Genomic DNA, 23,779 nt, shown 5'->3' with positions numbered 1-23,779 from the left:
TACAGCCCAAGTTCTCTATGTTAAAACATCTCAAAGAGATCTCCAGCAACAGTCTTTTAGCTTGGCTACAGCCCAAGTTCTCTATGTTAAAACACCTCAAAGAGATCTCCAGCAACAGTCTTTTAGCTTGGTTACAGCCCAAGTTCTCTATGTTAAAACACCTCAAAGAGATCTCCAGCAACAGTCTTTTAGTTTGGTCACAGCCCAAGTTCTCTATGTTAAAACATCTCAAAGAGATCTCCAGCAACAGTCTTTTAGCTTGGTTACAGCCCAAGTTCTCTATGTTAAAACATCTCAAAGAGATCTCCAGCAACAGTCTTTTAGTTTGGTCACAGCCCAAGTTCTCTATGTTAAAACATCTCAAAGAGATCTCCAGCAACAGTCTTTTAGCTTGGTTACAGCCCAGGTTCTCTATGTTAAAACACCTCAAAGAGATCTCCAGCAACAGTCTTTTAGCTTGGCTACAGCCCAAGTTCTCTATGTTAAAACATCTCAAAGAGATCTCCAGCAACAGTCTTTTAGCTTGGCTACAGCCCAAGTTCTCTATGTTAAAACACCTCAAAGAGATCTCCAGCAACAGTCTTTTAGCTTGGTTACAGCCCAAGTTCTCTATGTTAAAACACCTCAAAGAGATCTCCAGCAACAGTCTTTTAGTTTGGTCACAGCCCAAGTTCTCTATGTTAAAACATCTCAAAGAGATCTCCAGCATCAGTCTTTTAGCTTGGTTACAGCCCAAGTTCTCTATGTTAAAACATCTCAAAGAGATCTCCAGCAACAGTCTTTTAGTTTGGTCACAGCCCAAGTTCTCTATGTTAAAACATCTCAAAGAGATCTCCAGCAACAGTCTTTTAGCTTGGCTACAGCCCAAGTTCTCTATGTTAAAACATCTCAAAGAGATCTCCAGCAACAGTCTTTTAGCTTGGTTACAGCCCAAGTTCTCTATGTTAAAACATCTCAAAGAGATCTCCAGCAACAGTCTTTTAGCTTGGCTACAGCCCAAGTTCTCTATGTTAAAACATCTCAAAGAGATCTCCAGCAACAGTCTTTTAGCTTGGTTACAGCCCAAGTTCTCTATGTTAAAACATCTCAAAGAGATCTCCAGCAACAGTCTTTTAGCTTGGTCACAGCCCAAGTTCTCTATGTTAAAAGCCCAGTGGATGACTCTCACCCTGACCACCACAGAGCTGGTCCAGCATGAGAGCCATGCCGTGCAGCAGAGTGGTTGACTGGGGCCTGTTGCAGGAGGATGACAGTGGAGGATGCGGGGGGGGGGGGGACATGTCTATCGCCTCAGATAGCATCAGCTCTCTTCCCTTTGAGCGCCGGCAACACTGAAACCTTACACTTCCCACGACACAAGAAACACTTCACACAAAACCTTCAGTTACCCAACAAGTTGTAACACGCAAAACCTAACATTTCACCCCCGGGCGATCGGCAATGCAAATCCCCTTCTGTTGTTCTCTCTTTCTTTTCTTTCCTCCCTCCCTCGGTCTCTTTTCTCTAAACCTCCCCCCCCTCCCTCCCCCACCCCGCGCTCCGACAGGAGCAGTTTGTTGGGTTTATATCGTCCTTGTCGTTCTCCAAATATCGCCTGAGGGAGAATTGCAGGGAGAGCACAAAAGAGAGAAAGAGAGAGAGAGAGAGAGAGAGATAGAGAGAGATAGAGAGAGAGAGAGAGAGAGAGAGGAAGAGAGAAAGAGAGAGAGAGAGAGAGAGGGTGCCAGGAGCCGGTCTATGCCAGTGGAGAGAGAGGCCTGGATAAAGCATTTGACATCTAAAGAGGTTTATCTTTGTAGTAAACAAATAAAGACATTCTGGTCGTAAAAACCCTGAGACTGACAGCTGTGAACTTGTCAAGGGAGAGAGAGCAGAAGCCGAGTCAGTCACGAAACACCGGGGCTGAGCAGCTATAGCCGAGATGCATCGCCGGCCGACGCTCTGTGAAACAAAACCGGACAAACACACAAAAACAACGGCAACATCTAAAGCATCCGACGCACCCAGATCGCTGCATCATACAGTATCTCCTCAACCGCCACACATTTACCCCCCTGAATGAAAAACAATAAGTCAATAAGTTTCTCGCAGGGCTGTGTCGTAGTCTCCAAGGTGCTATGTGGCAACGGCTTCACAAACCTGCTGTGCAGTCAGTCGTGTTACGACAAGTGTGAAGCGATGTCTAAACAAATGTTTTGGGAAACGCTTCACAGTTAAGCAGTGTTTGCTTTAGGATGTTTGACAATGCGGCGTCCCGCGCCGTGCCAGCCCGTGCGTGTCTGTCTGCCCACAGGGGCTCTCGATCGTGGCTTGAAGAGTACCGACAACTGGCAACGCACGGCGAAATGTACCGAACGTCAGACAGGGACATCCTCATATGGAGTTACAGCCTGTCCCCCCCCCCCCCCCCCCCCCCAACCCATACAATCCACATCTCAGTCGTGTCAAAGCTTCAAAATCCGTCTCTAACATCTGCTTTGTGATTGGTTCTAGATTTTAATAAGGGCACGGGGTAATAATGGCTTTTTGTCAATTCACCTCATCATCATCGTGCATTTCATGAAGAATAACGTTCGGACTAGATTGACCAAATGAACATGTCAGTTAAGAAGCTAAAACAATCAATCAATCAATCAATCAATCAATCAATGTTACATTTATATAGCGCCAAATCACAACAAGAGTTATCTCGAGGCACTTTACAAATAGAGCAGGTAGAACACCTGCCCTCTTTATTTTAGACCCAACAATTGAAACAATTCTCACAACATGCACCGGCTATTTGACTGCAAGGTCAGGTGGCAAATTGAAACGGTTTCCCAACGAGAGCAGCACTCAGTGACGACGGTGGCGAGAAAAAGACCCCTTTAACAGCAACAACAACAAATACAAAAACAACAACAACACACTTTTTCTCCAGAAACTAAAGAAAGAAATTGAAAGTGCAGAAACTATCCAACTCTAATTACGGCGTGCGAGGTACTACTGAAGGGGGATTTGGAGCACGTACTTAACACTTTGACCCCCCCCCCCCCCCCCCCCCTCCTCCTCCTCATCATCATCATCAGCCCCCCCCCACTTCCTCCCTCCAGTCTGCTGTACTGACCTGATAGGAATGACTGGAGGCACAGCGATCCAACGGTGCTGCCTCACCGGAGCAGAGCTGCCGAGACAAGTCATGCCTACTGACTGGCTTCTCCCTCCCTAACGCCTGTCTTTTTCTACCCCGTTACCTCTGACCCAACCAACCAACCTCCCCCGCCTTTTCCCACCCCCGTCTCTTCTCTCTCTCGGGGGGGGAGGGAGGGGAGGGAGGGAGGGAGGGAGGGAGGGAGGGGGGGGGGGGGGGGTGGAGCACAAAGAGCCTCTTCAAATCCCACCGCACAAGGGCTTCATTTGCATAATTAACATGCAGTTGCAGGTAAACCCTGCCTGCAAGCCCCGGTGTGGCACGATACCAATCGAATGTCAAAGCCACCAACAGGTGTGATAGTGCCGTGATAAGGCTACCCAGCGGCAACTGCTGGCAACTTCTAACAAAGTCTGCTTTATCTGTATCAGTTGTGATTTCCTGGACACCTGCTTGAAAGTAATAATGAGAACTTTATTGGAGAGAGACAGAGAGAGAGCAGAATAATGACAGGCCAGTGTGGTGGTGCTGGAGTCTAAATGGCCGGGCAATGAAGCAACACGACGAATCCAAAGAGAATTCGGAGTGCACCGTTATTGTTGCTCTTTAAAGGACGACTTGGACTTTTTGGGGAGTTTGGCCTATTTATCATGTTACCCAGTATGTGACAAGAGGATTGGCGCCAAAATCAGCTCCAGTAGATAGAGAGCTCTGGTCAGTGGGGCACCGCACGCCGGTGGCTCAGTGGGTAGAGCTCGTACCATAAGGCTCGCAAGCAACCTGGGTTCAAATCTGGCCGGCAGCCATTTGCTGCATGGCCTCCCCTCTCTCTCTCTCTCTCTCTCTCACATACCTACCTCTCTCTCTCTCTCCAATAAAACATAAAACGCCAAAGATAAATGTGCATACATGTGCAGAGAGCATGCTAACGCTTTAGCATACTACATATACCGGTAGACTCAGTTCTCAGTCTCGAAAGATTTCGTTGCAAAAACTTGGTGGAAAACAATTAGAGAGTTTAGAAAAATACGAATTCAAAGTCTTTAGGGTGGCCCTACATATTGGGGCGGTGACATGCAGAAATCGTGTGCTTTTAAACGGATAGAATTTAACCAAATAATAATGTAACGCTGCTCGGGACATCCATTTTCAATGTTTTGTGTTACAAACTGATTCGCTGTATCTCCAGTTTGTTTCACTACAGAGGAGAATAACGGGAGAGCGTCATTTACGCTAAGCTGACAAAGGGGGCGTAGGTTTGTTAGCAGCCGTTCTCGCAACTGTCTTGCATTTAAAATTTAAAAGTCTCCAGACAACTGGTAGGCGGAGATCTCCCATTTGTCTGACATTGTGAGACTAGCATGTTAAGTAATCATTGGTGACAAACATTACAGTATCCCAAAGGAATGCAAATACACCTTTGGTAATCCAAAGTTGGTATTACTTTTTATTCTATGGTCTGTAGATTCATTACTTCTGGAAACAATATCACAATCTTCATCATTAGTGAGGTCTATTACGAATCAAAAAACTTTAGCTGTCTAGCTAACTTCTCACTTCCCATGTACACAAAACAAGTTACCGTATGCTCAAAGTGTTGTGGGAAGAGAGATTTTCTGTGATTTAAAAGTTTTTTTTAATAACCAAACAAGCCTGGCATGTCATTAAAATGAACTATTGTCCAACATTAAACCTGTTACAAGTTCTCGTTTTATGACTTTTAGGATCATGCTAAAAGTGACTTCATTCAAACTTTGCACTAAAATGTTAAGATTTGGACTCAAATCCATTAAGATTAGGCTACCGAATACTGTAGCCAAATAGGCTACCGCAGGAATGAGTCAGGAATTAGCACTTCGGGTCGTAAGGGGAAAAGTGAATGGGGTTTTAGAATGGATTTCGTTTAACTGCATGAAATAATGTCTATTATGAGAGTGGTAATGTGTTCAGCAGGATCATCTTCACAAACGAGGACCACTTTTATGACTTTTGAGACATTTTCAGAAAATCATGTAAAAAAAACACATTTACGCTTCAAAAGTCATAAAAGTGGTCCACATTTGTGAAGATTATCCTGCTAAACACAAATGACCACTCCCATAAACTTTTGTAAACCACATACCTTATTTCATGCATAGCCTTTCCCCCTAAGAACCAACATGACGGCAACTTCTGGTTAAGCCTACAAAAATACATCATCCCTGCGGTGCTTTATACATCAGGAGGGGAAAAGAGGGGGTAGTTCGTTACATACTGCATGCTAAAGCGTTAGCATGCTAAAGCGTTAGCATGCGCACCAGATAGAATCTTTCACAACCAGTCCTCTCATCACAGGGTAAGATGACCAATGAACAACAAAACAAAAAGTTGGAGCAGACATTTAAGGAGACCTTATCCTCATATAACTTACATCAATTTGATAAGATGTACCATGACGCATACTATTTTATAACAAAAAGATTAAGGACGCGGCTAAACTCTATTCTGAGTTTAGGTGGGTTGGATGATGGCTTACAGATGGTAAAGACCAGAGGAAGTTAACATGCTTGACCAGGACTCCCTGGAAGAGGAGATCTTGTATCTCAATGGGACCTTCCTGGATAAATAAGATAAAAATGGTAACAGTTCCTCTCCTTTTATGACAGTCACAAGAGCCTCCACAACACACAAGTGGACTGCAAAACAATCATCAACCTCACACTTCAACTTCCTGTATTTCTAAGCAGGGGTGTAGTGGAGGGTATATATACTCACAATAGAGTTTGAATAGAGACATAAATCTTCATGACATTAATCCTTCATTCATTTTAGGATTTCTGAAAATGATGGCTCGATTCCTATCTGATAACTGAAGAGAGAGAGAAAAAAAAGTTGTATAAGCTTTTCACTCAATTTTCTCGTGTCTTCCAGGAGACGTTTACGGCATTTAACAAACTAAGATTACACTGACAAAACGCACTAACCTGTGTTTGTGTGTTTTGTGTCTTGGATCTTTTATTGGAAAGGTTAGGTAGGAAACAAACAAACAAACACGCACGCGCACACACACACACACACACACACACACACACACACACACACACACACACACACACACACACACACACACACACACACACACACAAACACAAACAGAGACACACAGTTCTCAAACAAAGCCTCCTTGCGTTGCTGACTGGGCCTCATTAGAGAATGAGCTCTCTGGGCCGGGAGACACAAAAGGCTCACTCTCTTCTGCCTTCCTTCCTCTCTTCCTCTCTTCCTCTCTTCCTCTGTTCTCTTGGCCTTTTGATGTCAAGGGTACTGAACCTAAAGGGGCCATGTCCAAAGAATACGCTCATCAAGAACACACACTCAGTTTCCTCTTTTATATTTCATATCATCTATTGAGAGAGTGTGTGTTTGTGCATGTGTGTGTGTGTGTGTGTGTGTGTCTGTGTGTCTGTGTTTGTGCATGTGTGTGTGTGTGTCTGTGTGTGTGCGTGTGTGTGTGTGCGTGTGCGTGTGTGTGTGTGTGCGCCGAACAGCGTGCAGGGAGCTACAAGGCCCTGATAAGGTGCTGTTGTTCTGTGTGGTCGCTGGTCAGTTCATCACACAAAGAGCAGTGTTGGGAACTCTCCAGCACAGCGATGGAGTGATAGAGAGACATCACAAAGACCCACATTTTACTCCCCTTTTCCTTGTGGAGTTCAGGGGCTGCCCCCATAGAGGCACTCCCACTGTACACACGCACGCACACACGCACACACGCGCACACGCACACACACACACACACACACACACACGCGCGCGCACATCAACATCGCTAGCCCACACTTTGACCAATTTCCTGAAGCAATGAAAATCGAACGGCTAATAGACCTATGAAGAAGTGAAACGTTGACATAGTTGAGTTATAAGGTTCTATCGGATTCTTCTATCCAAATTTAAACAGTTCACATCCTTAACTCTTACTCTGTGCTTATATTGTGAGTTTGTTTTCTTAAAGGAACACTCCGCCCATTTTCAACCAGCTTTGTATCATTAGAACATCAGTAGTATATCAGAAAACTGTCAACGGTTTTGAAGTCTGTCATTTAATTTGACAGTTATTGAGTGTTAAAGTGTGGACCAGTGACATCACTGGTCCACACTAACTCAAATTAATAACTCGTTAACTCAAATCAACTCTCAAACTGTAAACGGTTTTGAAGTCATTCATCTAGTTTGACAGTTATTGAGAGTTGATTTGAGTTAATGAGTTATTAATTTGAGTTAGTGTGGACCAGTGATGTCACTGGTCCACACTTTAACACTCAATAACTGTCAAATTAAATGACAGACTTCAAAACCGTTTACAGTTTTCTGATATACTACTGATGTTCTAATGATACAAAGCTGGTTGAAAATGGGCAGAGTGTTCCTTTAAACCTTAAATTAAAAAAAGACAAAAAATAAGAAGAAGTACACAACAGTTTGGCCTGCTGCTTTGTCAAATCTTTGATGCCCAATATCTCAGAGCTGCAACCCACTCAGAACAGACAGAACCTTAGAATTCCAAACTCACGATGTCGGCCGAGAAGAGCAGATTTGACCCAAGAAGACATGGAGGAAGAAGAAGAATGCTATTATGTGCCGTGGTGCTGAATCATAGTCTCACACTCTAGAAAAAACATCTATAGTCAATGTGGAAATGTGGGAAATTATTTGGTGCAGTCATTCAGAATCTTTTTGCTGTATGCTCACTCTGTTGCTGATCAAAGGATGAATATGAAGCAAATAAGCGTTGCTTGCACCTGGTTTCTTTATGTGTTCAGCAGCTCTCACCTGGTTGTTTGTGGAACAGCATGTGATTTGATCTTTAAACTTTAAGCCCACAGTGCAGAGGTGTGACCATTCAGCCTTATGACACCACACCCGCTCCCTACCACCCACATCCCCCTACCCACCCCTCGAATCCCGACTCTCTACCACCTTCCTATCCCTATTCTCTAGCCTCACTAAATGTCCATAAGTAAGTGACTGACTCACTGATACCTTTTTTACATCAAAATTGCTGCTTATATGCATGATCTTCAAACACAGGTAAAACAGCGCAGGTTAAACCCTAGAAATAGTCCGTTGACACTTTCACATGGCCTCCCAACATGTTTACAGAGCAGGCACTTCAGCCTGAACTGACTGTCACAGGCTGCAGGCGGCCTGGACACTTTAACCAGTAGATTGACCAGACATTGTCTCCAATACATAAACTGTGGCAGCACCACGATATGGTCACGGCCGGATAAACAGTTAATCAATATAATCAATGTATAGAAATGTAAATGTTACCTTTCAAACACGACACTAATATTTGGGCTGTCAATACAGCAACCGTTAGCCAGACTAGCAACAGAAATACCGTGATTTACTTTCAGAATAAAGGCATTTAAATTCTTCTCAACTTTGGGGAGAAAAAAGGTATTTCAACAAATCAAACAGAGACTGTGTATCAAAATACACTGAATGTTAAGATGACATATGGAATGAAACTGTGGCTGTAAAGCATTACTCAAAATTAATATTAAGATATTACGGTTAATGTTACAATACGGGTTTTATTTTGAAAACCCTAAAGCGGAAGACCTACTTTTACATTCTGGTTGACTTGGCGTTTGTGCACTAAAGGTTGGAAACTCATCTCATCCTAGGAGAGACACTTTTTTCTGTTAAGAAAGTGGGATTTCAGCCTGTGGGAAGCACTGACCTCTGTTATCAAAGGGTGAAAAATAGTGTTTCCTGCGGGTGTGCTATTTATATCGCCCGCCGTTCACAGCTGATCTGATAAATAGCCATGTCGGCTGCAGAGCCATTGAAACGGTATCAGAAAATGGCTTGGTAACTTTTAGACAGAGGAAAAAGACGGTAGTTTGTGGGTATGAGTGGCTTTTTGGGCCTATCTAAAAGGGGCTAGAGTGTCCTGAGCCCTACTGACCCCAGCTAGCCCAGCGCCATGGGAAAAATAAATGATGCAGTCTAATGGTTTTTGTTTGATCTTTGTCTCAGTATTCTTGCTTAACAACAAGGAGATGAAGCATAATTTGGAGTGAACGAAAATGTAGACATTTCTATGAATAATGATTATTTTGGAAATGGCAGTGATATACTGGATTGTCTGACTTTATGATTGCCGTTGTTTATTTGTACATGTTGAAGTGCCTTTAATAAAAGCAGTAGAGCTATTTTATTTTTTGAAATTACGGCAAACATCTCACAGAAATATTATTGCGCAAACAAAAAGTAAATTGTCAGAAATATCAATACAAATTAAATAGTGATATCCTGACGATCCTGAGACTCGTCTTGAGTTGTCTTCCCTCTCAACAGGTGAAGACGTCACAGTACTGTCTGGACACACTGTTTGATTGACAGGTGATTTCTGGGAAGTGCAGTGCAAAAACACCACAGCGCAACGAGAGCTCAGCGACAAAAATGGCGGGGGACCGTTTTGCGATGGGGACCACACCGGCCGCAACGCCCGGGACTTAAAATGGGACTCAAAACAGGCAAATGACTCAAACACAGCTTCTGTGATGATTTTGCCGTACACTTTGAATCTGAACGTATAAATCACATGACGACTGTACATCAGAAATGAATCAATCAATGTCCTAATGTGTGTGTTTGGCTGTATACGCTCACATGTGGCTTGATGTCTTTAGGAGGCATTATTAACTGTCATCAAAATGAAAAGATTCACACATGAATAAATGTAACATATCCACTGGGCCTCCATCCAACTCCAACACACTTTGTCTCTCTCTCTCTCTCTCTCTCTCTCTCTCTCTCTCTCTCTCTCTCTCTCTCTCTCTCTCTCTCTCTCTCTCTCTCTCTCTCTCTCTCTCTCTCTCTCTCTCCTCCCCCCTCTCTCTCTCTCTCCCCCCTCTCTCTCTCTCTCCCCCCTCTCTCTCTCTCTCCCCCCTCTCTCTCTCTCTCCCCCCTCTCTCTCTCTCTCTCTCTCTCTCTCTGAGGCTTTCTAAATAAGATGTATAAATAGGCTGATGACACAACTGCTCCGCTCACAAAGAGAGAGAGAGCAGAGAGAAAGGAGCAGAGAACAGGACTCTGGCTTTAGTCGCGGCCCCTTTCTTCCTGGGCTTTTCAGAGGCGCAGGTTAAAAAGCAGCCCTCTTTTTCTTTTCATGCCTCCCTCCCTCTCTCTCTCATCCCTCTCTCTCTCTCATCCCTCTCTCTCTCTCTCATCCCTCTCTCTCTCTCTCTCCCCCTCACGTTCTCTGAAACAGGTCGTCTATTGTGGCGGCTAGCGAAAGGCTACTGTGGCATTTATCAGAGGAGGGGGAGGAGGAGGAGGGCGGGGAGAGAGGGAGGAGGAGCGGGGGAGAAGAAGACAAAACACACTCCCAATAAAGAGATAGAACAAGAGAAAGGGAAGAAAGGCTGTGTATGAAGGCCACTTTCTCTCCCTCTCTCTCTCTCTCTCTCTTTCTCTCCCTTCAGAGCGCTCAGCCCCCCCTCCCTCTCTCCACCCCCCCCCCTCCTCCTTCAGGCTAGCTCAGACAAAGGAGGGCCGACCCGCACAATGTGCCCCCCCCCCCCCCCCCCCCGGCCCGGCACACTTTATATCCTCACCCCATTCACAGCTTCTGCTTGAGAGCACCCCACGTGCGCGCATGTATACGTGTGTGTGTGTGTGTGTGTGTGGGAGGGGGGGTGGGGGTGGAGGGGGGGGGCGTCCATGTTTGCTGAGGGTCTTATAGACCAAAGGGGGCCAGGGCTCTGAGGCGTTGCCATGGAAACGCCTTTGAGCAGCAAGGAGCACAACAGGTGATTCTGCAGAAAGGCCTGTTCATCTCAGCATTGAGAAACAGCAGGGGGCCCATGCCGTGTGTGTGTGTGTGTGTGTGTGTGTGTGTGTGTGTGTGTGTGTGTGTGTGTGCGTGCGTTGGCGTGTGCGTGTGTGTATGTGTGTGCGCACACACGCGCGGGTGTGTTTTGCAGGTGTAGATGTTACAAACAAACACGTTTTTCTGCCACAGATCCTAACCAGCTCCAATAAGCCAGAGATCATGTCTGAAGTGGCGGGCTAAGCGGGCGCCTGGCTCTGCCCTCTCCTCTCTCTGGACAACACATTGTGTGACTGCACAGCCCATTTCATCTGAAGACGCACCAACAAGGCACACAAAGCACGGACAACTCTCCACCACAACTAGATGAATGATGAATAGTTTGACAGTTATTGAGAGTTGATTTGAGTTAATTAGTTATTAATTTGAGTTTGTGTGGACCAGTGATGTCACTGGTGCACACTTTAACACTCAATAACTGTCAAATTAAATGACAGACTTCAAAACCGTTTACAGTTTTCTGATATACTGCTGATGTTCTAATGATACAAAGCTGGTTGAAAATGGGCAGAGTGTTCCTTTAATAACGAGGTTATAACAGGAGGCACCGGAGATAATGACAGCCCGTCTTTGTGACCAATCAAAAATGCCAAAGCCAAAACGAAGTGGGATGGGAGTGAAGCACATAACATCATGTTGCAGGATGATGAATCAAATCTGAAAAGATGTATATTCATAATATACAAATTCACTTTACGGCCTTTATGCCCTTTTTCTTGTGGAATAATCAACATTTCCAGCATCTAGGCTTCATGCAATAATTACATAAAGTAGAAAGAAAATAATTCCATCACAAAAGTCGCCATTCTGCACTTTCGTGCAAGCTGCAGGGGGTCACGCGTAGGCAGAGTTTGTTTTGGGGGGGCCGCGAGCTGATAAAAGTTTGTGATTTAATGCGCTCTAAAACTAGCCATGTTGGTGGCTTCTTCTGCAATTATGTTACACTTCAGCCCAACCAAAAGATGTGTCAAAAAATCAAAACCTGCACCGAAGTCTCAACGGCGATGATCAGGGCAGCCGGCGAATGAGAACACACAGCATACCGCAAATAGAGGAAGTGGAGCGACTAACGAACTTTCAGGGCTTAGTTGTAACTGACAGTCTGACACATCGAGCAGTCATGCAACGCCGCATCGACATCCACCTGAATCCCTTCTTTATGTCCACTATCTATTTTGTATCCACCACCGCGCTTGTCACTCACATGGTCAACTGCTAACGGGCGGCTACCAGCATGTGAAGCCCTTACGGCCACTCAGACGAAGCGCCAAGCCGACACCGATGAAGAGATATTATACATTACTGGATGATGATGAAGAGATATTATACATGATGCCTTTTCACGCTTATGTGCCGGGCGGATTTCCATGTTTTAAAATCCTCAATATTTAAATAAGGGTGTTGGTAGAGATAGCAGAGTATGTGTGCGCGATGGCGATAAGAGATAAGTGTTATTATCACAACAGGCCCAAGTCATGTAAATGAAGCAGGAAACTGGCTGTGTTTTTATTTGTACGTCAACGCATCAATAGAGCGGTTGTGAATTCTCCCGATCGGCGCAGAAATAAACAAATTTTGGCTGGAAAAGAGGGGCGGCCATAGGCCCATCCTGGCGCCGTCTCTCCAGTCACGGCAAACACACCAAACATCTGTGCGTGCCCACAGCTCTGCTGGAGATGCAAATAGACGGGTGGAACGACGAAAAGGGAAACGGAAACGTAGACAGAGAGGGTATTGGAGAGAAAGCAGTGGATAGAGCGCAGAGAGTAAAAAAAAAAACGTGAAGTAGGGATGTTCATCAGTTATCGAAAATCGATAATTGATCGTTAAGGAGTGGAATCGATCATGTGGAATTTTTATCGATTTTGTTATTATTAAAAAACATTTTTTTTTGCGGACTAGGTTTGGGTGGAATTCGTTCCTCCTCGCCCCACTCCATTGCACAGCTGACTAACGTGAGGTGGAGCTTCATATAGTCTCTAGTTTTCTGGCTGGACACGGGCCTTTGTGCCAACAAAACTGTTTTAAACATGGGGAATTCACACCGGCATGCGCCGGGGACAGCAGAGTGTTGGAGAGGAGACACATTGAAATAAAGAGTTCATTGAGGAGAACATGTTGTCTTTCGTATTTTCTGCCATAGGCATTCATTTTGTAAAAAAAAAAAAAAAAAAAAAAATGATGATGATGATGATCGATCATCAATAATTGATCGTAAATTATCCCCGATTTTCGATTATGGAAATTTTTCAAAATGAACATCCCTAACGTGAAGAGTGAAATGTCTGTCATTCATTCGGATCAATTTGCGTCTTCATTTAACCCCTTGACTCAACAATGAAATCTGACCGTGTCAGCAGAATCATTTCCAAGGCGATTATTTCGCGATCAAAGCAAACGCCGAATCCTAAACAGCGCTACTGCAACTCTGACAATACCGATGGAGCCGCCGCCCGTCGTCGCATAAAGGTCGACGCGGAAAAGGTCAAAATTCCACGGCGGGAAAACACAAACCGCACATTATTCTTCTCGACAAAAGATTCAACTCTATACTTAATGAAACACACCTCGGTCCTGTAGGAGCTTGCACCTTGACCCCGCCTCATCACACACACACACACACACACACACACACACACACAGACACACACACACACACAAAGTCCAGAATGCTCTAAAACGCTGCATTTGAAAGTGTTGAAAAGTGGCATGAGAAAGGCAGGGGCAGCGTTCAAGGACGCTTCCGTTCTTTCTTCGTTCACGCTGATTTACTGTGCTGTCACTAAACAACCCGCTTACAGCAGAAAGCACCGCAGGCTCGTTCACGCATTATTATCACATTATTATTATAAGCTTATTGTTGCATCCGTGGACGCCTGAACGCACAAGTCAAAGCACAGCTGCCAAAGTAGAGAATGCAAATGGGAAAATGTTTAAGCACAGGTATGCAGAAAATGTGATTTAGCTCCAGCTTCTACTGTAGTACCTGTGTGAAAATATGTTCTCCATTGCACACACGCACGCACGCACGCGCACACACACAGACACACACACACACAGACACACAAGATAGCTGATGCTTTAACGCCCACAGATGAAAAGATTTGAAGAATCTTTGTCAATCTCGCTTCTTCGTATTACAATTAAGAGGAGAGCTCGCGTAAAAGCAGGAGTCTTACCTTGAGGTGACACGTGTCGATGCTTACAGGACACTGTCTGTGGCTGCTCTGTCCTCTGCAGTCTATTACTTCTGTCTGTCTGTCTGTCTGTCTGTCTGTGTGTCTGTCTGTCTGTCTGTCTGTCTGTGTGTCTGTCTGTGTGTCTGTGTGTCAGCGGCCCATCACCAGCACAAGACACTTTACACCGTATCACCCGCCCACAAAAGCACCGACCAAAACCGTGTGTGTGTGTTTCCTATAAAGTTCCTACAGAGTCATCTTTCTTGCATTACCAAGGCAACAAGTGGAAAGAGTTTTTCACAAGGTGAGGCGATGAATAGCGAGGGAGGCAGCGTCAAGGTCAGGGTGGAACCAAGAGCGCTTTGGCACCTTCTGCACCTCCTCCACCACCACCACAAAGACATGCTTTCCCCGGGTTCACACACACCTTCTTAAGCATCACATTTCATCACACACTTTCCAGGTCCCTCAAATTCAAGGCCCCCAACACACGGCGTCGTCTGAGACGAGACGGGATCAAGGTAAATTGCTGGCACACAACACCAGAGAACTTCTAATGAGAAGACAAACACAGAAACAACAGTTTCTCAAGGCAGTTGGCGGGCGCATGAAACAAGGACGCGGCACAGACGGCGGGCGACACGCATGCCGACGGCGGAACGGCGCTCTCAATGAGCCGTGTCTATTAGGTCTATTTAAAAAAAAAAAAAGCTTTCAAGTCCTTGAATTTTTCCCCCATTCCAAATTCACAAACTTTCAAGGATTTCAAACACGTGTGGTGGGACCCTGACATTTCTGGAGCATCTCTGTCTTTCTCCTTTTGAGTCACTTAATGATGATCACGATATCTGAAATGACTGCTGCCCCCCCCCCACACACACACGTCTTCCTCCGAGATATAAAGAAAATATAGAAAAGGAAGAGAAGGTACAAGAAGAACAAGTTCTCACCTAAGACATCTTATGAGCAGAATACAGGAACTTGTCTCGACATGTTGACAACTTAAAGAGTTTCACACGGCGGCTGTCACGCAATGCAAGAAGGTCATACATGACGACTATATATATCACTCTACATATATGATAAGGGATGTAGAGGAGGGTGACGCCAACCTCAACGTACAGTAACTTCTCTACTTGTTGCCTGGCAGGAATAGACTTCAGTAGAGATGAGAAGATGTGAACATTTCATATCACGATTATAGTGACCAAAAATGATCACGGTTATCATTGTTAATCACGGTATTGTTAAAATGTGCTGGAAATGTGCAAAAAGTACTAAATACACCACACTCACAGAAATCATTTCACCGAGTTTTATATTGAAAACTCAGACCCAAAAAGGATTGATACACTCACTGAAATCATTTCTCCTAGATGCGTTTGCATCTAGGAAACGGTTACCAACTTTGGTTGATGATGAACCGTTATTTACCATGTTTTTCAAAGCGTACGGTTATCGTAAGGAATTTTATCGTGGTTATCATAAGGAATTTTATCACGGTTTTAATTAAAACCGGTTATTGTTTCATCCCTAGAGTTCAGACACATTTTTGGGCCGAGATAAATTTAGAATATCACTTTAGAATGATAAGATTCATGTTTATTGTCACTCGGGTGGTACAAGTACACATGTGTGAAATTCTTCGGTCGAGAGGCTCCACAGGACATAAAATATAAGAAAGAAAAAAAGCAACACGCAATAAATATGAAACATCGCATAAAAGAAACAGAAACACACAAGAGCAATAAGAATATAAATTTGATTTTGATTAAATTTGCGAGATTAACTTTATAATGTAAACTTACTGCATACATGCAACATAAGAAATAGTATCAAACTGATGTACAGTAGTAAGGTATACAAAGTCTTTAAAGAGTTAAAAAGCATAAATGAATGCTTTAACTGAAACATTTTACTATGTTACTTATCTTAAAAAGTATTTTATTAAAAATAACTGATGAGAGAACTTTGGCATTCAGCACTTCAACCACACACGGCAGCGATGTGGCGCAAGGCCGGCCTCATTTAGAAGAACCCAACTGAAAAGTTACTAGCTGCAAAAACAAAGTAACAAAGTCGCTCCGGCAGCACTGATCTATCTCGGTGGCTGTCGCCGACATCGCTGCGTGTAATTCGACATTAAATATTCAATACGCTGGGAAACCCGCGAGAAGAGTCGGACGCGTGAAATTAATTATGGCCAGTGAAGAAGAAGAAAACGCCGCTGACTGAGCGCCATCGCAGTGTCCGCAACGTCTGAGACAGGAAACACTAACTGTGCAAATGCAATTAAAGCAGCAGGCAGAGCCACGCCGCGCGGACGCAAACAATGTATTGTCAAGTCAGCTGAGCCAGCTGAGCCTTTTTTATGTTTCAATTAAAATGCCTCCTTTTTTTAGACCCATCACAGGCCCCCCAAATCTACCATTGTTCCCTGTGATTGGCCCGGCCTCACACTGCGCTAAGGAGACACGTGCACTGCACACACACACACACACACACACACACACACACACACACACACACGCGCGCCCACGCACGCACACACACACACACACACACACACACACACACGCACACATGCGCCCACGCACACACACACACACACACACACTATTATTCTCCATTGTGGTGTTTCTCTGTGGACTCCTGGTTCAATAGGATACAGAGAACAATGTCCAGGGCCGTATAGGAGGTCAGGAGGAGAGAGAGTGAAAACCTTTGTCTCCTCTGCTGCCCTTATGGAGATGTCTGATGTATAGGGGGTGGTACGTGCACGCACACATACACACGCACACATACACATGCACACGCACACACGCACACACACACACGCACACATACACACACGCACACATACACACACGCACACACACATGCACAAGGGATGCAAACTCATCATGCAATCATTCATTTAAGCGTCTTATTTGGGGATGAAAAAGGTGACTGTCACCCGAAAAGTGACTAGTTTGCATCCCTGAACACACACACACACACACACACATACACACGCGTGCGCGCCAGCGGTAATTTTGATGTAAGAAAAAGGAATGCAAGAAAAATGCAGAGCTAACAACGCTCAGTCAAAAGGTCTTGTGCAGGTAGAATGATGGGGAGAATATGACAGAACAGAAGAGAGAGAGGGAGGGGAGGGAGAGAGACAATGAGAGAGACCTGGGTCACCTTCCGCCGTACATGAACCCATTCACCCAGGTAGACAAAGCTCCAAGAGACAGGAGGGGGGGTCATGGGGGGTAGAGGTGAAAGGTGAAACGCTGAGCCACTCCTTGAGATTACCCAGCTATGTGTGGTGTGTGTGTGTGTGTGTGTGTGTGTGTGTGTGTGTGTGTGTGTGTGTGTGTGTGTGTGTGCGCGTGCGCGTGTGCGTGTGTGACCGTGACAGTAGAGCTGTATAGTAAGCTAGATACATTAGTGCTGACAGACTGGCTCTTCACTTTATGTCTGAACTCCTGTGTGCTGTTCTCACACTGCGCCGACCAGAGAGCATGCCTGGGAGTGTGTGTGTGTGTGTGTGTGTGTGTGTGTGCAGTCGCCAGAATGGATATGTAGAATGTAAATTTGAAAAAAAAAACGTGACAAACCTCCAATGTCAAGGTAAATTTGAAACAAACCGGCAGTAAACTTGAAATCTTGCTGCTTTTCCGACGTTGGAACGCAATTGAGACTACTTTAACAACTTTGGTTCTGTTTTGGCAACAACTTACTTGGTTAAAGGTTATGATTATGGTTTGGGTGAAAAACGTTAAATATTGAAATAGACTTTGGAAACGCTGTGACCATTTCCGGTGTGAATGGCAAGTGTTTACGCGCTCCATCCACCCCGACCACAACACCCTGACTGGCCAGCGCGCTCTTTCAATCACAGACTCGTGTATTATTACATCGATATATTACACATATCTAAAAAATGGCAACGTGATTTGATTCAGAAATGTTCATACTCTACATATCCATCCATGGATTACAGAAACATACAAAGCCCACATTTTATTCGGTCGAACAGGCTGGAGACTGGAGAGAAAAGTGCGAGAAGAAAGGAAATTGACAGATAGAAAGGTCAGGGACTCCCCACTGACGGACAGCTTTGTATGCAGCCAGCCACTGTAAAAAGACACACACACACACACACACACACACACACACACACACACACACACACACACACACACACAGACAGACAGACAGACACACACACCCCCCCCCCCCGCAGACTTTTCACATGCCACAGACTTTGTCCTGACGCATGACATCATCACCTCTAAAGTCTAAACCGGTTCATGTTGCCGTCCTCCGTCTGTCCAAAAACCGGTCACTCCGCTCACTCGGGGTATCCCAAACTTTTTCACACCAATGACTCCCTCTCTCTCCCCCCCCCTCCTCCCCCTCCTCCCCCTCCTCCTCCTCCTCCTCTCCTCCCCCCCCACCTCCTCCTCCTCCTCTCCCCCCCCCCCCACCTCCTCCTCCCCAAATAGATGCACATGAGCCCCCAATTTGCTCCCCATAAGAAAAGGCCAGTGGAGAAGCCTCTTGTTGCATTACACACAGTGAACTGTCTGTCTGCACTGTGAGGAGGCCACAGTGCCCCCTATGTGCCAAACACATGTATTATTCTCTCATTGTGCCAGCTAGGGAGTCAAATGAAAGTGTGAAAATGTCATTATTCTTGCTGGAAAGGCCTCTGAACTGAAGGACCCCTCCCTGGGTGGGGACCCCCCAGGCCCCCAGGTTGAGAACCGCTGAGCTAGATGCATGTGCACTACTTACTATAGTTTCACCTTGAAGGTTTGGCCTCCAACTCAAAAGACAACAAAAGCTATTTCACTTAATACTACCTAGGCCTCGCTATCGCCCGCCCTGCAGCTCACCAGCTGTGCGGGCTTGCATACGCAGCTCGGTTGCTGGCTGCGTGGCCTCGCCTGCCTCTAATTGGCATGCGCAGCGCACATTTGCACAACTTTGCATCACTGATGACATCACAATTGGCATTGTGACATCATCAGTGGGACAAAAAATTAAACAAACACTTGCTCCCTAGATTCCTAAGGCTCGCCAGCCCTGCAGCTTGCTGAGCTGCGCATAATTAAAAAATTAAAATAAACAATAACAGCCGCCCTCGGAGCAGACTGCTCACTTTTATCATAGCTGATGATGATGGACAAGGTGGTCAATATGATAAATTATTATTAGGCAGTTCAACTCTGCCTCTATTCTCCTCTGAAACTGGATAAAGTTAGACTTCCACTCTGCGCTGTCAGTCTGCGTGGGCGACGTTGGGTGTTGAAGCCTATATCGTTCACACTTGTCTGTACCTATTCTTGGGAAACCTGCTGATATCTTCTCATTTGCATCTGCCAACAGAACTGACATCATCTTAATCTCCACAAGTTAATTGTGCTGCCAGCCATGCTGTGCTGTGCTGTGCTGTCAACCTCTAACTCCTGCCAGAGACAAAAATAAAAAGTACAAAGCTGTCTAGAGAGAGTATAAACTAAACTCCAGATCTCACTTTGACACAACACAAGAAGACTGGGGCCAGTCGTTTTCCTGGGAGATATGGCATACAGGCTGACTGACACATAAATTGGACATAACTTTCAGTTGAGATGGCAAGGTATGGGCTGGGCTATTAAAGCGAGACCACATTTGCTCTTGTCGTTTTTAGCAGCAAAGAGAGCAAAGATCAAGCAGAAATAGACAAAATGTCTTTTGGAAGTTAAAAATGTCACATCGTCTGAAAGTTTGGTGACCTAACCTACATTGTCATTCATCAGTCGGCTACAGTCGATAGTCGATTTGGGAAGTTTTGGTGGCAAATGCATGCTGGAACTTTGCCAGTGACTTGACACCGAATTTGCGGAGATGTCGAAATGATTTGTTTACGGTATAATAAGGCTTATGACATCCGGTGCATTGCAAGCATTAAAACCGATTTCTGAGCCAGATACAAACACACAGCGGCGTTTCACTCACCAGTGCGCCCCCGGAGCTCTCCAACAAAACACAAACTTCCGCCCGTCCTCCTCCTCCTCTCTCCCCGCGGTAGGTTAACAGCTCACCGCATGCAAAGCGCGGCGGTTTGGGGACAGATCGAGCGCTGGTCCTCTCGGCTGTGCGTCTCTGGTCCTTCGGGGTGAAGCCGGGGGACAGATGACGGTAGAGAAGACAGTGTGTGGTTTTGGGAAGGGGGTGAGAGAGACCCGGCGTCGATCGTGTGCGTTATCGGCGGTGCGTAAATGTTTTGGAGAGAGCGCGCATGCAGCCCCTCTCTCCGGTTGACTTTCCTACTGGTTTGGCTTTCCAACACTCGCCCCGTCCGCCGAGCGCCCTAGCTGTTCACCTCCCACTTAAAGGGAGAGGGACTCATTTCCAGGTCCGGAGAGAGAGAGAGAGAGAGAGAGAGAGAGAGAGAGAGAGAGAGAGAGAGAGAGAGAGGGGGGGCGGGGGTAGGCTTTAAATCTATGGCAGTGATAAACCTTTTTCATGTCAACGACCCCTAATTTAATGAACGTCCACAATGAATTGAAAATGGGGGACCCTGATGTAAACAAGACAAACGTCTTTCTCTGGTCTGCATCCCCTTAACAATTGTGTGTAATGAGCCCTACTGTATTGTACCCATTCTGCAATCTGTTAAATAAAGTTTTCATTCATTCATTCATTCAACGAATTAATTAATGAATTAATGAGTTTCTCAGTCTCTCTCCGTGTCTTTTAGACCCAAATCTGAGATTTTTTTTTTATTGCTATATGATTTTGTCCAGATTTCCATGATCTTATTGTAGGAGATAACAGGGAAAATATCAAAGTAGTTATTCTTTTACATTCTATAATGATTGTAAATGAATGGTGAAGTGTATCAATTCATCAAAATGCCTGGGACCCCTGGAACCCCTTCAAGGAGCCCTGGTGGTCCCCTGATCCCACTTTAAAGGATAGTTCGGATTTTTTTTTTTAATGTGGGGTTGTATGAGGTACTTGTATACAGTCAGTGTACTACATGAGTAGAATGCAGCCAGCGCGTTCCCAGTTTGGAGAAATGGAGACCTCTGCTGAGTGTGAAGGGGGCCATGGGCAAAAACAGAAAAAATAACAGAAACAATAGCCTACATATTAAATGTTTCCATACTGCGTGCTCACCTGGCATAATCCAAGTCTCCACAAGCTCTGAGATGCCAAGCTGACTTGAAAATAATGTAATTTACACCCTGTTTTTAGCTTAAATCTGAGCCAGGTGCTCGAGCTATAAAAATAAATAGATGAAAGATAGGGGGCTTCCAGCTGCATATGGCTATATTTCAGCTAAAAACAGGGTGTAAATTATGTCTTTTCATGTCAACTTGGCATCTCAGGGCTTGTGGAGACTTGGATTACATGTATGCCAGGTGAGCAGTATGGAAGCATTTTATGTGTTGTTGTTGTTGTTGTTGTTGTTGTTGTTGTTGTTGTTGTTGTTTTTTTACATGTTTGCTCATGGCTCCCTTCACACTCAGCAGACTGCTCTACTTGCCTGACACGGCCTCTCCAAACTGGGACTGCGCCAGCTGCATTCTACTGCATGTATTGACTGTATGCAACCTCATACAACCTCACATCAAAAAAAATCTGAACTATCCCTTTAAGAACCACTGATATGGCCCCAGGGGAGTCTGAGTGAGTCCCTCACTGTATTTACAGACTTATCGATGAATTACCTCCCCATCTTCCAACTTGTACATGCAGTTCAGTTCAACCGAATCCAACTCAATTCAGTTGAATTCAATGCATTCAGTTCAAACAGCTTTACTGAAGTGAATGCATGGACAGTAGCCTAGCTGAGCCAAAGTGTCTAAATAATATTGGATGAAACAAATTAAAAAATAAATAAATGTTCCAGTTGTATAGGCTATAACTGGGAGTGTGTGTGTGTGTGTGTGTGTGTGTGTGTGTGTGTGTGTGTGTGTGTGTGTGTGTGTGTGTGTGTGTGTGTGTGTGTGTGTGTGTGTGAGTGAGTGTGTGCGTGCGTGCGTGCGCTCGCGCAACAATGAAGGATTTTAATGGTGGGGTCGGCCATTTGCACCTGATAAAACTAACAGGAACAGGAACTACACAATGTTGTCTGCATCTGTGTCACCTCTGCTCAAGAGCTGAAAGACTGGAAGACAGAAGGGGAAAAGTGAAGTCCTCAAGGAGAGAGAGAGAGAGAGAGAGAGAGAGAGAGAGACAGATAGTAAGAAAGAGAGAGAGAGACAATGAGAGGAAAAAGAAAGAATCAAAGAAAGAAAGGGAATCGGCGAGGTCATGGGACTGTACACGACGACGAGGACAAGATAAAGAGAGGCGAGGCTCTATGGGGACAGAGAGAGAGCGATAGAAGAAAGGAGAGAGAGACATAAAGGAGAGAGAGAGAAAGAGAGAGAGAGAGAGAGAGGTTGGCTGTGCATTGGGGGAGCTGATGTGCCATTTCTAATCCCTCCTGTTGGAGGCTTTGTGCCATGGCCCAGCAGGAAGTGGGAGCTGGGCAGACAACAATTAACAAAAGAGCTGTGAAGAATACAATTAGCCGTCAATGGCCAACCACGGGCCTTTGTGCCTGTCGCCATGGAGACGGCACAACACCACTATACCCAGATTACAAAACCCTTTTCTACACTTCTCCTTTTTCTCTCCATCTCCCTCTCTCTTGCTCTCCCTCCCTCTCTCTCTCTCTCCCTCTCTGTCTGTCTCTCTCTCTCTCTCTTACCCTTTCATTTTTTCCACTTTCTCTTTTCTTCTGCTTTCAAACTCATGTCCCTTTTCTTCTCTCTCTCCTCAGTTCGTCTTCTCAGCCTCGCACACACACACACGCACACACACACACACACACACACACGCACACAATCCTTGTGAGGTCGATGATAGGTTAGGTTCCTGCTTTTTACTTTCATACCCTAGTTCCCCTAGTTCCAGTTCAAAGATGAAAATTGGGGGTTTAGAAGCTGTTTTAATGCTAAACAAGTACAGATCCTGTACAGGACCACGGCGCTCACAAAGCCACACCTCTCTTTCCCTTCCTGACTACCTGACTGATTCACCCAAAAGTGCCTCTTATGACCACGGCTCCCGCTAGCGGGCGCCATGGTAAAAACCAACCCGGTCTCACACTATAGTGTACAAATAAATTTCACGTGCAACTGTTACGCGGAGCAGACCAACTGCTGAGACCGGAGAACGGTGCGCTAACGCCAGGTTGGATGAGGCCCTGCCACGGTGAGCCGCCCAACCATCTCCGGCACAGTCGCGATAGGAGCTGCGGCCAGCAGGGGGAGACTCTGTGTAACTGGTAGTGTGAGGCCGTTTCCTGGTTGAAAACTGTGTCGGTTCCCTGGTTATGTTTAGGCAAAACAACTTGATTGGGTTTGAACACGCTTTGTTTCATTATAATGTGGGGTAGTATGCAGATGAGCAGTATTTACCTTCTCTTCATGTTTTCTGCGCCGAGAAATCCCTGTTCGTCTGCTTGCAGAAGCTAGCACGGCATGGTTGTGGCCAATGGATGCCTTAAGGCCTAAACATGGTCGTCCGTCAGAGCCTCGCCCCGCCCTCCCC

General features: G+C 45.3%; 1 protein-coding gene across 8 annotated transcripts in view; it reads right to left on the bottom strand.

Annotated features, from left to right (window-relative positions):
- The window catches only part of sox13 (SRY-box transcription factor 13), a 58,739-nt gene extending 38,258 nt beyond the window's left edge, over positions 1-20,481 (bottom strand). For 6 of the 8 annotated variants that reach the window (XM_083660922.1, XM_083660924.1, XM_083660923.1 and 3 more), the window contains exon 1: positions 3,107-3,188. In XM_083660922.1, the coding sequence (XP_083517048.1) occupies positions 3,107-3,180 (74 nt within the window). In that variant the 5' untranslated portion in view covers positions 3,181-3,188. Of the gene's footprint in view, positions 1-3,106; positions 3,189-14,191; positions 14,261-20,185 lie in introns of those variants that run through there. The other 2 variants (XM_083660927.1, XM_083660928.1) reach the window with 2 other exon arrangements.
- Positions 20,482-23,779: the final 3,298 nt, after the last annotated feature.

Source organism: Poromitra crassiceps (genome assembly GCF_964638095.1).
Source record: "Poromitra crassiceps genome assembly, chromosome: 25".
Lineage (NCBI taxonomy): Eukaryota > Metazoa > Chordata > Actinopteri > Beryciformes > Melamphaidae > Poromitra > Poromitra crassiceps.
The sequence above is the reverse complement of the archived record's forward strand: the minus strand, read 5'-3'. Positions and strand labels throughout refer to the sequence as shown.